Below are 15,618 nucleotides of genomic sequence, written 5' to 3'. Positions count from 1 at the left end.
CATCTCTCTCTGCAACCCCAGCCTCCTCCTCGGCCTCCATCATCTCTCTGCAATCCCAGCCTCCTCTCTGACCTCCTCACATCCATCCTTGTCCCCCAACATTCAGTTCTCCAGACAGCAAACAAAGCCACCTTTTAAATAAATTAATTAAATCACATTACTCTCTTGATTCAAACCCTCCAAAGACTGTCCACTCTGCAAACACCTTCTTACAACAGGCACGGCCCTGCCTCACTGACCGCCCAGACCCACCCTCAGCCTTGTCTCCAACACCACTCATCTGCTTGCTCCCGCTGCTCCAGCCACACTGACCTTTCTGTTCCCAACTCCAGGCCATGCACTTGCTGTCCTCTAACCTAGAAGGCTCGCCTTCCTCCACATCTCCTTCCTTTGGGAATTAATGACCGCCTCTTCAAGGAGCCCTTCCTTGACCACTCAGCTAAAATGGACCTTTACATTTCTACAGTCACTGCCATTATGCCACTTTGTTTTCTTCATAACACATCACGACGTGAAGTTATCAAGCTTATTTGCTTATTCCCTTTGGTGGAGCTGGGACCTTTTCTAGCTTGTACACCTGGAATGGAACCTGGCATGTAACAGGTACTCAATAAATTGTTGTTGACCAAGTAAATGATGATATTCCTATAGGCCAGGCACTGGCTGAAAGCTTTACAAACATTCTCTTGTTTAATTCCCACAAGAATCCAGGAGAACAGCATTCACCTCCCCATTTCCTGGACGCAGAACACTAAGGATGGGAGAAGTTAGGTGACTTTCCCAAGGCCACACAGCCAGGAAGTGAGAGACTCTAAGTCACTGTTTTAACTGAAAAGCAGTGGTTCAGAGTGGAGACTGCAGGCTCCAACCGCCCCGAGCGTGAGACTCCACTGTCTCTTGATTGACAGTGTGGCCTTGGCAAGCGGCTCCATCTCCCAGAACCTCAGCAAACCTAGTACACAGGCATGAAACTGGCATCTGCTTCACATGGTTCTGGGAGCTTTCAATCAGATTGCGCCCGGAGAGCCCTCAGCAGCACCTCCAGTGAACATTAGCCGTTGCTAGATGGCGGCGGGGCGGGGATCTGAACTCGGGTCTGACCAGCACCAACGCCAGGTCTCTGCTGGCACATTAAGCCGGCTCAGGGGCTTCCTGACCCAGCCCTCGGCCGCCCCAAAGTGAAGCAGGAGGACTTTTCCACCCGCAGACACACAGTGGATCTCTGCCCCCCACCCCCCCAACTCTCTGGAGTGCACGTTCCTTCTTCCTGCACGCCTCACACTCCTTGGCGCCCCGTCTGCCGTCTGCTGCAGGGCTACGGAACTGACACCCCAGGCGTGAGAGACAAAAAAGGAAATCTTCCTGCACGGCCTCCGCCCCTCGGGAACTGGCAGCACCCCAGCCACAAGGTGCTGAAGCGCAGCCGTCGCAGCACGCCTCCCACGGGCCCGAGCTGGGAGCAGCGGCGACGCTGCCGGCCGCCTCCCGCTTCGCCCTGCACGCAGACGCTGGAAGCAGACAGCTGCGTCCCCAGCCCCTCCGCACGTCCGGGGAGGCAGCACCCACCCCAGTCAGGTCTTCTTGGCAAGTCCAGTCAGGCTTTGGCCAGCCCTGGACCTCACGCAGCCTCTGGAGGGCTCTCAGCCCCCAGCCCCAGCGCGGCGCTGGCCCCAGGCCATGTGAGATGCTCGACCACTTGCTCCTGCAGGCCCAGGCGCCGTCCTTCAGAGGAGCCAGGGTTTCAAAACGCATGCCGTGCGACGTCTGGGTTCTTGATGATGTTGCCCTTCTCGCTCTGGAGGGGAGGGCAGAAGAGCTGGCCCCAGGTGAGGGACAAGTTCCAACCAGGCAGAGACAAAGAGGCCACTTGTCAGAAATGTGCTTGGGGGAAGGGCGCTGGGCACAGGGAAGAGGAGGGAGGCGTCCCACTCCCTCCCCACAGCAAGGGACTCCTTCAGCTCCCCTTCCTCCCCCGCCTCTGCTAGGGGTGTCAGCCGGCCCGGGTGCAGGGCCCACTAACTGCACCTCTCTGTCTAGGGCAGAACGGGGAACACAGCTGAGTGTCCCCGCCAAGGAAGCACTCATGGCCAACCAAGCAGGTGGTCCCGAGTCTGAAAGACCAGGACAGGCAACGGGCCCGGAGACGCGCTCAGGCTCCTGACAACGTCTTGTCCCAGGGGAAGAGGGGTGTGTGTGTGCAGGGGAATCTGCCAGCGAAGCCAGACTGTCCTGGGCTCTCAAATCCTGGACTCATCTCCGAGCCCCCCACCCTCCTCGTAGCTACCGGCCAAAACAGGAGAGACAGCTGGACAGACCCCGCTTCCACAGAGCTGAAAGGAAATCTTCACCAATTTCTAAATGAGGAAGAGAGCTGGATGGTTCCCAACAGAAATGAGCACTCCCTGCGTTCAGACAAAAGTCTCCTTATCTCCAGCCTGGGGGTGGGGACAGAGGGCCAGGAGAGAGACACAACACACTTCTGGGAAGCTTTTGGGTTTTTTTTTTTCTTCAGTCTTTCCTGTTAGGAAAAAAAAAGGACTAAAGAAAGCATTCAGACACGGAGAGACACTTGCATTTTCTCTCCTCCTTCAAAGATGACTCAGGAGGCAGGACTCACAGTGGTTTGGGGGCAGCCTGTGAAGCCAGACAGGGTCCCAATCTCAGTCCAGCCTCTGCTGGCTGGACGACCCCAGACAAGCGCTCCAGAAACCTGGGCTGAGGCGTCCTCATTTGCAGATGAGAATAATAGTAGTTCGTACCACTGTGGTGTTGTTATGGTTTTCATATTTGTTTGTTTTGAGGATTAAATGAGATTAGACATTGTATTTAAAGCACTTAGCACAGTGCCTGGTACATAAAAATGCTCAACCAATGGCAACTAATATTGTTATTTCTCTTGAGTCTTGTCTGGATCTGAGACGCTATTTTGGCACAAAAATCAGGGGGGAACAGCCCAGGTTCTGACCTGCTGCTCCAGGGCTCCTAAGAGCCTCATTACATCATCGGCTAGAGCCCTAAACCCATTAGGCCCAGAAGCCCAGACAGTGATGGCAGAACAAAGGCCTGGATGATGACACGGGAACGACCCATCTACCTAAGCCGGAGCCAGAAGGAAGCTCACACCTTCCCCGTGATTCGGTTCCGCCTCCCATGACCTGCTAGGCCCTCAGACAGGCACAAGAGTGAGGGCCTCTCACTTCGAGAGGTGGCTTAGTATAGAGGACGAGAGACCAGGCGCTGGGACCTGGCTTCTGAATTGGCATCTCGGTTCTGCCACTTACAAGCTGCATGACAGCAGGAAAGCGACTTAACCCCTCTGTGCCTCAGTGTCCTCACCTGTAACATGGCCATGATGAGGATTAGTGAGTTAGCACACGCAGCCACTTAGAACCAGGCCTCACTCATAACAAGTGCCAAGAGATGGCTTTCATCAGGGGCTCAGGTCTTCATCAGGAACAAGCAGACGTCCAGGAGTGACTCCATGGCTCACCCTGTGATTTGGCCTATAATCCCAATCAACTTGATATTTTATAGTGATAATTTATTTGTTTGCGCACCCCATGCCAGAGTCCTGTGAGAGTAGGGACCTTGTCTGTCTTGTTCAGATCTTTACAGGCATCAAGTGGATTATCAATTAGTTGACAACTGAATGAATGAATGTGACATTGAATCAAGCATCTCCCTGCCCAGTCAACCATTCTCCAAGCCCCTCCCCCGCACCACAGGGTCTGTCCACTCAGCAGAGACCATGGTCCAGTGAGAAGAGCACCCATCACTGTGCGGCAAAAAGTCTTTCCTCCCCATGGTCGACAGGGTCTTCATGAAAACACACACTGAGATAAGCCTGCCAATCCAACTCAAGAGACAGGGTGCGGCAAGCAGAGCATGAAGGACACAGACTGCTGACTACTCTCCATGCTGCTTCTCTGCGATTCCGGTTGATTGATTTCTATCAAATCTGTGTTTAGGTTCCCTGATCCTTTCTTCTGTTGTGACCAATTGGCTGTTAATCCCCTCCAACGAATTTTTTTAAATTTCAGATAGTATAGTTTTCAGTTCTGGGATTTCCATATGTGTTTTTTTTTTTTTAACACTTTCCAAATCTATCCTGAAATTTCTCATCTGTTCTCCCATTATATTTACCTTTTCCTGTAGATCATTTAATACACATGTTTTAAAGTTATTTAGAATTGTTTGTCTGAAAACTCCAATATTTGATCATCCATGGTCTGTTTCTTTTGACCGATTTTTCTCTTGACTATAGGTCCTATTCTCTTGCTTCTTTACAACACTTTTTCTTTCGATTGGCAATATCCTTTCCTCTCTGAGGCAGGTAGGATGAGAGGCTGGTCAGTTTGAGCCAATCAGAAATTAAGCTGGTTTAAGGCAGGACTGAGGCTAGAATCCTTCTAGAAAGGTCTTGAAATTCAAGCACCAGGAACCTAACAAAATGTGCCTTTGATTTTCCACGCTCTCCCACCCCCTCCAGAAAGGCAAGCCTAGGACACTGCAAGCCCACGAGACTGCAGGACTTTGAAATTACAAATTTTTGAAGGCAGAAAACTACAACATCCCAAGATCTTCTGCTTTCCAGTCTCGCCTCAGCCTCTGCTTGCTCAGCCAAATTTCATTAGGACAATACTTGGTGGAGAGGATAGCCTTTGCTTTGGGGTCTCCTTTAGATTCAAGTTCAACAGGCCAGCCCACAGGCGCATCACAGGCTGGCTGGTTCCCCCTCCTTCTCTGTCACCCGCCCTGCCCACAACCTCAGGAGCTGGCCCCAGGTAGGAGGCATCCTGACCCCTTACTCACCCAGGAAGAACTCATTCCTCTAGAGTTCAGATTCTGTGTTCACAGGTACTTGATGCTTTTAAAGAAAACTGTGAATTTTCCTTGGTCTATCGAGTGACTTCTTGCTGTTTGAGCAGGAAGGAAGGCCTTTTTCCTGTCCGTCCACCCCCTCACCAGAAGCTGAGCAGTGATCGATGAATTCTTTGACACCATAAAACCCTCTGCAAAGGTCAAACATCCAGCCCCTGGAGTCAAAGAGCTTCAGCAAGCAAAATGTAAAACACTGTTTGCCGGACAATACTTGTCCTCGCTTCCACGGTAAATTCTCCTGTCCTTAGGGAATTCTGCTTTATTATTTTTCCTCTCTGGCCCTACGCTGATTTCCTTCCCAAAAAAGAGAAAAAAAAGAAGAGCTCCCCTCATGGCTCTGGTTTGGTGATAATGAGAACAGCAGCCACCGTTTATTGAGCACTTACTGCATACCAGACCCCACAGTAAGGGATTTATAGAGTGTACTTCATCTGACCCTCACAAAAATCCTCTGAGGGGCCACTATTATTATCCCCATTTTGTAAATGAGGACACTGAGATTTAGAAAGATTGAATAACTTTGCCCAAAGTCACAGAAGGAGCAGAGATTCAAATCCAGGTCCTACTGGTTGCAAGCCAGTTGCTAACCACAATGTAACACCCTCCCCAACTTGGACCCAACTGGGCATTGTTCCTGGAAGGGTCAGGACACCAAAAGCCAGAGCGGGATGAGCCCGTTTCTGGTGACGTCCCCCAGGTGGCTCTACAGTGCCCCAGGAAGAAGCTCAATAAATCAGTAGCACACGGCTTTATGAGCCTTTTTTCTCTCTCCCTCTCTCTCAAGTTTGCTCTGGGTCATGCCCGGTGACGGCTCAAGGACCAGCCTGCACAAATCATCGTCTCTGATATTCTAGCCCCACAGACATTTTTGGGCATGGCTTACAGCTCGTTGCCCTGCTCCTCTGCCTCCACCCAAAATAGGACTAAGAAGATAAAATGTATTAAGGATCTATCATCTCTCCCCATAAGTCCTCTCTCATCTGGGTTGGTTTCCTAACCTTCTTACACCCTTTAGATCCTGTAGAGCCTGAAAGTCTGGACCGCTGCGATGCTGGCCAGAAGCGCAGCCTCCTGGGCGGCTCTCGGGCCCTCGCATCGCTCTCTCCTTTGGTGGCTAAGGAACTCAGTCTGAGGGCCAAGTTAAACAAACTCCACTCTGGAGGTCAGCAGGGTGGTTCCACTTAAGAAGTCAACTCTTCAGTTTAGGGAGCTTTGAGAGGAAGCCTTGATTTCAACTTTAGATACCAGTGCCTCTCATAGCAGGCATCCAGGTCGCAGTTTGCAAACACCATTCCCCACAAGAGGAACCAGCGCTCGTGGAGAAATGGCTGGTTCCAGCACCTGGATGTAAATAATCAAGGTGAACTTGAAACATTTCGGGGGCGGCCAGAAAGTGAAGAGCTGCTTAAAGAAGGACACAGTGGAGCCAACTTGAAGGGTCTTCACCGGCCAATCGTGGGACAATTTGACTATCAAAACGAAAAATGATGACAACATTATGAAACATGGAGAAAACAAATTCATGAGTCTCTAGTGCAGTAAAAGAGAGAGAAAGTCAGAGGTGGGAAAACAATCAGTGAATCTCAGTGAAGGGTATGTGAATGTACTATTCTTCTAACTCTCTGTAGACTTGACATTTTCCAAAATAAAAAGTTAGAGAAAGGAAGACAGAATCAGCTCCCTTCCCTCGCCGGACACTCTGAGCTGACGAAACCAATCTTTCCTGGGCAGGAAGGGGTGACTAAAGCCCTCTCCTGGGCTTGGCGGCCTCAGGCCCTTCTCCTATTATCTCGGCTAATATAACCTGTCAGTGGTTATGAATGAACTGATCATATAATGGATTTTAAGGCTGCCATAAGTTAGGTTAATACTAATTATCACAAACATTGTCAAGGACAGCAAGCAAATAAAAGGGCTCTATCCAGCGGCCGCTCAGTGCTGTATGCTCTATAACTCAAACATAAAGGAGTCTGATCCTTTCTGGCATTTGCCTGTCACCTTCTCTTCTCTCTGAGCTTCTACCTGGCGCTCAGGAGAACAGGCCGGGGCTCACCGTGGTACTCCGCAGAGCATCCTTCAGAATCAACCCGTCAGAAAGGATCACTTGGGCGCCATCTACTGAGTAAATGCTTGCACTGCATTGGCGCTCCAGCACTGCGCCCCGGCCACGAACAGGCCGCCCCAGGGTTCAGCTCCCCCTTACTAGAGGCAGGCCGCAAAGTGCCCAGCACCAGGCAGGCATTCAACAAACAGTGAAATGAATTACTTCCACCTTTGAAGTCCCCTCACATTTATTTAGTGCCAATATGAGGTGAAGGTGGTAAGAACCTAATAAGATCATATTGATGTCTTCTTCTGGTTAAGTCCTGTTCCCACAGATGGATTGTAAACTCACGGAGGGCTCATTGTTCTCCCTGGTGACCAACCCGGTGCTCCATACGAAACAATCCAGAAACGCCTGTGGCTGCGATCAGATAACATGCACTGTGTGGAACGAGGCTTTCAGAACAAGCAAAATGAAACTGAACCAACACAGAACGAGACAGGAATCTGATCACTATTTTGTTTGTTTCTGTTGACCACACTCCAATTTTTTTCTTTTACTTTTTTGGTCTCTCTTCTCTAAATTGCAAGCTCCAAGATGGCAGGGACCACATGTCTTGCTCATCATTGTATGCCCAGCACCTAGGAGCACCTATTCAAGAAATATCTTTGGAATGGATGAGTAGACTGAGAATGAGGGCATGTGCTCCTGCTCTGCTTGCCTAGGGGCGAAGACCAATTGTCCTGAGCCAGCTCAGCTGTCCTCAAGAAAGCCTTGACCCTAGACATAGACTCCATCACTATCCAACCAACCAGACTCCACATGGCCCTTACACAGAGGCTCAACCCAAGTAGTAACCAATAGGTGCTATTTGGAAAGACACATGTATAGGATTTCCTTAGGCAACTGCCATCCTTGTGCCTTGGTACTATTTGCTTTATTGATCGCCTATATGCAAATACTCCTCCCCTGCTCTGCCCGTCTCCTAAACAAACCCACTTCCTCACACAGAGTGACTGGAGTGTTGTGTAGGAAGCAATTGCACCCCTCTCCCCTGGGATGGAGTATACCGACTTGTCTGACTTGGGGCTTGGCCAGGTGACTTCTTTAGGAATGTTAGTGAACGGGATGTGAACAGAGGCCTTAAACGTGCCTGTGTGTTGGCTTGGCCTCTCGTGCTTCTGCAGCCCACCCAGAGAAGAGCACGCCCCACGCAGCTGCTGCCCCACTGGCCTGAACCCTGAAGCCTGGAGCTACCCAGGCCAGCCCAGCTGAAATCAGTTGACCCCAGCCAACCCACGGACCCATGATAAAGAAAAATAAACATTTGCCCTTTTGAGGTGGTTTGTTACACAGCAAAAACTAACATATATGAACACTATCACCCCTGCTCCTGAAAGCTTCAACCCAGACTCCTACTCCCTGACCACAAAACCCCTTGTATCTGCGCACTCCACTACTTTATCACCAGAATGCCCGCCTTTCCCCCTCATTGAGACCGCCAGTCCCTATTCCTTCTCTACCAGGCTCTTTCTGGTTTCACGTCCTAGCCAACCTGGACAATCAGGTTTTAGCCAATCCTTGGATCAACCAAATGACTGTTTTATTCACCTCTGCTACCGTGCTGCTGACGAGCATCACCCAGCGTCCTGACTGCATCGCCTACGTAGGAGACCCAGCTTCAACTGGTCCTCAGTCTTGCTTGGGCACGCTTTAGCTTATCACTAGCAAGTGCCTTCCCTTACTCCTCACGTGGCTGCCCCAAACCTCTGGCACGCTCAAGCCCAGCCTCACTTCTACACTGCTCTCAGCAGAGACTTCACTTCCAACTTTCCAGTGAAAACAGAGCTGTTCCAGGGGAGAGAGTGGTTAAGAACAAGGGGTCTGGAATCGCACAGACTCAGGCGTCTTCCTATCCTGCCCACACTTGAGCAAAGGCACAGATCAACCATCACGTCCGGTCTACAACCTCCCCCACCCTACCTCTCCGTGATTGTTTTCTTGTCTATGTTCTCAAAGCGCTTAGCCACAGCCTAGTTCACAACTTTCCCTTGGCTTCCCACTGTAATTAGAATAACATCTAAACTCTTCACCTAATTTACCTACCTATAAGGTCATGCATGATCCAGTTCCCGTCTATGGCCGCAATCCCATCACACCCACTCACGAGGATGAAGAAAGAGGGACCTTCCATATGCAAAAGGGAGAAGCCCCCAGAGTTATCTGATATACTGCAAAGAGCAATGTGAAATCTGACACTGTGCATTATATCTCTAAGTAAGTCTTTCTCAAGCTTCTATTGGAAATAGTTGTATTTGTGGACCGTCTACTGGATTGGCAATTAAGGAACATAAAGAACCATAATGATGTATTCATTGCCTTCGTTGAGTTTCTCTTATGTGCCAGGCAGAGAGCTAAGTGCTTCACGTGCATTATCTCATTTAATTCTTGATACAGCCCTGAGGTAGGTAGCATTATTCCCATTTTAAAGAAGAGGAAACTGGGATTAGCAAGGTTAAGTGACTTGGCCAAGGCCACCTGCTCGTGACTGGCAAAGTCGTTATTAAACCCGGGTCCGTGTCATTCCAGAACTTGCGCTTCTGACCATTACACTACAGTCTCCAGAGAACAGCAGCTAAGGGAAGACCAGGGTTAAATCGGGCAGCTAATCTACCTAGAAGAAAATCTACCCAAGTGCTAAATCAAATTCCCTAGAAACCACCTAAAATGGCATTAAAGCTTTAAATATGCAACCAAGACCAGCACTTTAAAAGTTATCTGCATTCTGGATAATTTAACTCCCAGCCTCCTCCTAAAATGCCAAGACGTCCCTTCTCATCCAGGTACGGCCGAGTTCCTCAGCTGCAAATCACATACCTCACCGTCTGCCCCAGATTCTTGAAACTCAGCGCCTTTTGCTACAGGTTGGATCAGGCAAAGAACACCACCAGCACTCCATCCTCTATCTCTGCCACCTGGGACCATCGGTCACCAGAGCAAACTTGCCCAGACTCTAAGACCGTCCTGACTGCTTCTGATACAAACAGGGAGCTTGTAAAATGGGCTCAACAAAACAATAACGATTGCTTCGCTCAGATGCAGACGCTCAGAGGGGCATCCCCATCGGGGCACCACACAGGGACTCGCAAACTGAGGGAGAGGTTGCACGTCCATTCCATTTTCAAAGGATTACTGAAACTGAGAGGGGAACCCTAGTAAAAATTAAGTAATTCTTGGAGATCAAGAAGAACCCAGAGCCACAACTAGAAGGACCCACAACTAAAATATATGACTATGTACTGGGGAGATTTGGGGGGGAAAAGCAGAAAAAAAAAAAAAGGAAGAACCCAGAAAGAATCCCTTCCCTGGGACAAGTGGCATGCTGACAATTCGATGTGGGCTCCAGGAACTGAACTCAGGATTCCAGAAGTTTCCAACAGAAATTCATATTTAAAATGCATCACAGACTTGGCAACTGTTTGCTGACCAACGATAACGCACACCTGCTTCTGGAATGGACACAGAGCACGCTGTTTGCAGAATGCCTCGGCTTCGTTTAGGAGAAAGGGGAAGATTTAAGAGCAGATACACACCTCCTGTGGCCAATTCCGAACAGATGGCCACAGTCCACGCTCAGCAGATGCAAGCACGTCTTACCCAGAGAGCCCTCTGGTCACCAGCATCAGAACTCAGATTCCAACAAGAGAAGCCTCAGGCCCTCGCGAGCTGAGAGCGGAAAGCAGCGCGCAGCAGAGCAGCGCTCAGGGTCTACTCACGCATGCAGTCTCCTCCGTACCAGCCGGCGCGGCACTCTGCGCAGTACACCCCCTTTACGTAGAAGTCGTCCAGAGCGCCACCCCACGAGCCGTTCCGGCAGGCCTTGCAGTTTTCAAAGATGGTACAACCTGAAACATTTCCATGAAGGGGCGTTAGAGGAAGCACTTGCAGGTGCTGATTGGCTGCACGGGGGAAACTGCCCCTTCCAGGGTCTCAGCTCAACCAAGGGCACCGGGCCTAGAAAGGTGCTGCAGCCCTTAGGAAAACTGCTCATTCTCGGGAAATGCTGGAGTCCCACATCCAGACTGAGGGGTGCAAGAGGGTGCTCTGAAAAGTAACGTGAAATTACCCGCAATAAAAAGCAGAATCTATCAATGTAGTGTGTTTTTGCTCTTTATAAAAGGATTACATGCTTATTGTAGAATGTTTACAAAATTCAGACAAGCAAAAAGAATTAAATGACAAACACCTGAAATTCCATCACCTGGAGAAAACTATTGGTAACACTCTCTGTATATAAACAAATACATTTGTGTGTGTGGATGTGAGGAAGATTGTCCCTGAGCTAACATCTGTGCCAATCTCCATTTTCTGTGGGACACCGCCATAGCGTGGCTTGACAAGCCATGTGTAGGTTCGTGCTTGGGATTCAAACCTGCGAACCCTGGGCCAGCCCCCAACAAATGCATTCTTTTTAATTAGGTTTGAGGTATATACTGTAAGTCTGGTTTTGTAACTTACTTTTTCATTTAATAATAGATAGTAAATATCTTCTCGTCCCATTACATATTCTTCTATGTCATTCTACAACCAAAGTATGCCATTGGAAACAACCTTAATGCCTAATCACGGGCTCAGCCTGGAAGGTGTCAGGATGCCCCCGTCACCCTGCAGGCCACACCGGAGAGGGTTGAGCAGTTCCCAGTCAAGGGTTATTTTTAAAACATGGTCTCTTGAGGGGTGGGGGATAATGAGGAAAGGTAGAGATAATCTAATCCCACTTATTAAAACAGAGAGCTAAATTCTGGCTCTGCCATTATCCAGCTGTGTGTCCTCGAGCAAACCGCTTAAGCTCTCTGTGCTTCAATGTCCTCATACGTAAAACCGTGGTTAAAAATTGTATCTACCTCATAGAGTTGATCTAGAAATTAAACAAACACATGTAAAAGGCCTAGCGTAAGTAAGTACCCCCAAAACATGACTCTGAGTATCATTCTGCGTTCTCACACCCCGCTTGGCTTATCCCCACCAGTGCAAGCAGCATGCTCAATTTTAACTGCCTATTATCTGTTTTCCTACAATAGACTGAAGTCAGGGACTGCATCTTGTGCAACATTATATCCCAGCACTAAATTCAATGTCTGGTACACAGTAAGTGTTCAATGAATATTATTTAAGTGAATGAATAAATAGACAGGTGGACAGAGGATGGATGAACGAATCGCTCATCCAGGCTTCTGAACGGAGATAACTAGTGTTTCCGTGAGCTGACAGCAGACTTCTTTGCTTTTGGCTGAACTCAGGTTCTCGTTGGCCCGTAATCTGCACACACAGGGTGGTACGCGTGCTTTCTGTGGGAGAGAGACCCACAGCACGCTCTGTGAACCATCCTGACTTCGCTTCCCTTTTTTTGCTGACTTTGCCCAGTGCCTCCTCCCACCAGAGAAGAAGAGTCACTAATATGAGTCATCACACTTCCGTAGGTCACGTGGCCCATAACTGGGTCCCATCGGGATCACTGTGCCTTCTAAAAAGGCCATCTTCACTCACATGCCACTTTCCCCTCTTTGATTACTTGTCCGCTGTGCCACTGAGGAGGCAAATGGACTCTGAGTCTGCCCTCAGAGTCACTGCCAACTCTCCTTCTTGGCACCGTACCATCTGGACCATTAGGTACCTACATAGCAATCGTGGTCCAGTGAGGGCCCCAGTGCTGCCGGACATCCCTGGAAGTCACCAGTGACATCCCCACCACTGTCCCCTTGGACATGGATCCTCCTGCAACCACTGTCACCAGAAAAGACAGTTGTCTATCACGATGGAAATTCTAAAATCATACTGACATCCCATTTCTCACCTTCGAGGCTGGCAAAAGTCCAAAATAACATTCTGTGGCAAGGCTCTGGGGAAACAGTACCCTCCTCCACACGGTGAATGCCAAATGCATGGAGGAGGAGCTGGCAAAGGCTGGCAAAATGACATGCACCTCCCTTGGATGCAGCAATCCATGTTCTAGGAACCCCAGCGATACGCTGCAAAAATGCTAAATGCTGTATGCCTGAGGCTAGTCATGTAGTATTTATAATAGCAAAAGGCTGGAAACAACCCACATACTCATAAACTGTGGTAATCTACACAATGCAGCTATATGCAACTGTAAAAAGGAATAAAAAACTGGCTTTATACTGTCAGGGAGTGATTTCCAGCATATATTAAGAGAAAAAAAGCAAGGCAGTTAGCAGTGTTAACGGTATGCTACCCTTTGTGCAAGAAGGGGAGAGATATATAAACGTACATACATATTTGCTTGTATTGTTGAATATAGAAAACAGATGGAAAAACGAAACCTGTCTACATGTCCAGCAGGTGGTTTAACAGCACAGACAAGAGACCCGCCTCAGTCAGCGTTCACATGCAGGATTCTGACTGCACGCACCGAGGGATGTACTCCAGGTCAACAACAAGCACGGTCGTCAGTGGTCTCAGTGTCAGTACAAATAATGCTATTGCTATGTTGTACAATTATATTATCACATAAAATAAAGCAAATAAGTGATTAGGTTAAAATATTAGGAAACAGGATTTTCACCATGAGAGAAAAGACATACAAACATAAAATTGAAGAAGTTAATTAAACCACCCTGGAACATTGCATTTAAATCTGAGTATCAGCATAAACCCACTTTTTTCTTTTTTAAAAAATACATATTTCCTAGCTCCATCCACTTAAAAAAAAAAAACCCAAACCTAGTAACAATGATATTCCAATAGCAAGGAGCACCTCAAGTGCCCAGACTGTGGTCTCAGACCAGAGTTCCTAGGAGAAACGGCTGATTCCAGATCTGGGGTAGAAAATGTACAAGAAGAGCCTGAAACATCTCCGGCGGTCTTCAAAGACTGGCGTGGGCATGTCAGAACACGGGACACAGGGGCTCCGGGGGTCCTGCACGCCTTAAAATGAATAATGACTGAAATGGATTAAGCCACACAAATAAATAAAAATACCTAACTTCACAATCACACACACACAGATCACCAACAGGGACTTCTAGGACGTCCACTCACTATTTTGAAAATTAGCGAAAGAAAAGAAAAAGGCATTTCTCTAGCCTTTCCTTTCAAGGTAACCAAATGGTTGAGGTGGGACAGCTCTGCGCTCCTTAGATGCCAAGATGCCTCCTAGCATCACTCAAAGTGGCAATGCTGGCGCCTCCTGTGTGACGCAACGGGAAGCACACAGCACCTCCTGAGAACATCACTGAAAGACTTCAACACCACTGCCAAGGCCCCTCATCGGGAGACCCTGGCTTAGCTCTCAAAGTCTCCTTAGAAAATTTGGAGGTATTACTCCACAACTGCCCTATAAACTACACTCACCATCAGGAGACGGGGCGGGCGGTTTCTTTCCTGGATCAAATGTGCAGAGGTGACACTGCGGTCACGCCTACTTTAAAGCTCAGCATTACTCTCTCCCAAGAAGGAAGATGCTTTAGAAGTACCACGTGTATACTTGAGCCCCGGTTTTTTCCTATTCTGTAGTTTCCCACGAAAGAGGGTCCCTGGTAGAAATGTGTGTCATTCTCTATGTTTGCATAAGAAGGGAGAGAAGGGAGAGAATGTCCACAGCACACTTTTGACCTTCTTCCAGCCCTCCTTCCAGGAAGGCGTGTTCGCAGCTCTCTGCGGCCTCCTTTCGGTCTGGCCTGGAGAGTTGAGTCTCCCCTGGGATGAGTCAGGCGGACGAGGCAGCAGACATGAGAGCAGCAAGAGCACGTCCAGGAGTCGGGAATCACATTGGAAACATCTTCAGCATGAGGATCAGCGTCCACCCAGGCCTCCACCAAGACAGGTACTTCAGCAAAAAAGGACAATCACTGTCCCGTCTACAGCGGGGGTGGGGAGAGGCTCTGGAAGAAGGTGGCTTCAGCCGGCTATGCAGGCAAAGGAACCGGCACCACGGCCTGGGAAGGTCCCATCTCACGCTTAGACGCTCTCTTATCACATGTCCAGCTCAGAGCCAGAGCACCAAGCTTGATGCTGCTCTTCCCTCCCCTCCTCCCCATCCAAGCAATCCCGAACCGTCAACTCCTCAACTCCGCTCTTTCATCTCTCACATCCCAGCCTCTCTCTGTCCTTAGCCTTCTGCGTTCAGTAAGGTCTCCATTATCCTCCCCTGCCTCTAGCTGTGTCCTTCCGCCAATCCTTTCCCCAAACTACAGCTAAAGACAACTCTGGCTTTCACCTCTTTACTGAGAGATCTCCAATGTCACTAAAACGTCTTGAGGATGTAGCCTAAACTCCAGGGCACAGCTTGCAAAGCCCTTCAGGGTCTGGCCCCCGCTCTCCCTCCGATGGCTCTCTGAATCTTCTCTCTACGTCTGCCTCTCTCTCCGTGTCTCTCATCACACACTTACATACACACATATACATACTCGTACACACACACTCATGCACGCACCTATACACTCACACACACACACTCATACACACACCTACACACTCACGCACACACCTACACACTCACGCACTCACCTATACACTCACGCACACACCTACACACTCACGCACTCACCTACACACTCACGCACACACCTATACACTCACACGCACACACCTATACACTCACGCACACACCTATACACTCACACGCACACACCTATACACTCACGCACACACACCTATACACTCACGCACAC

The 15,618-nt window shown here is 49.1% G+C and overlaps 1 protein-coding gene across 2 annotated transcripts in view; it reads right to left on the bottom strand.

The window, feature by feature from the left end:
- Nucleotides 1–15,618, bottom strand: part of PAMR1 (peptidase domain containing associated with muscle regeneration 1) — a 77,550-nt gene that overhangs the window by 35,518 nt on the left and 26,414 nt on the right. For both annotated transcript variants that reach the window (XM_046643003.1, XM_046643002.1), the window contains exon 3: nt 10,702–10,830. In XM_046643003.1, coding sequence (XP_046498959.1) covers nt 10,702–10,830 — 129 coding nt within the window. The remainder of the gene's footprint in view (nt 1–10,701; nt 10,831–15,618) is intronic.

Source organism: Equus quagga, chromosome 17 (assembly GCF_021613505.1).
Source record: "Equus quagga isolate Etosha38 chromosome 17, UCLA_HA_Equagga_1.0, whole genome shotgun sequence".
Classification (NCBI taxonomy): domain Eukaryota; kingdom Metazoa; phylum Chordata; class Mammalia; order Perissodactyla; family Equidae; genus Equus; species Equus quagga.
The sequence above is the reverse complement of the archived record's forward strand: the minus strand, read 5'-3'. Positions and strand labels throughout refer to the sequence as shown.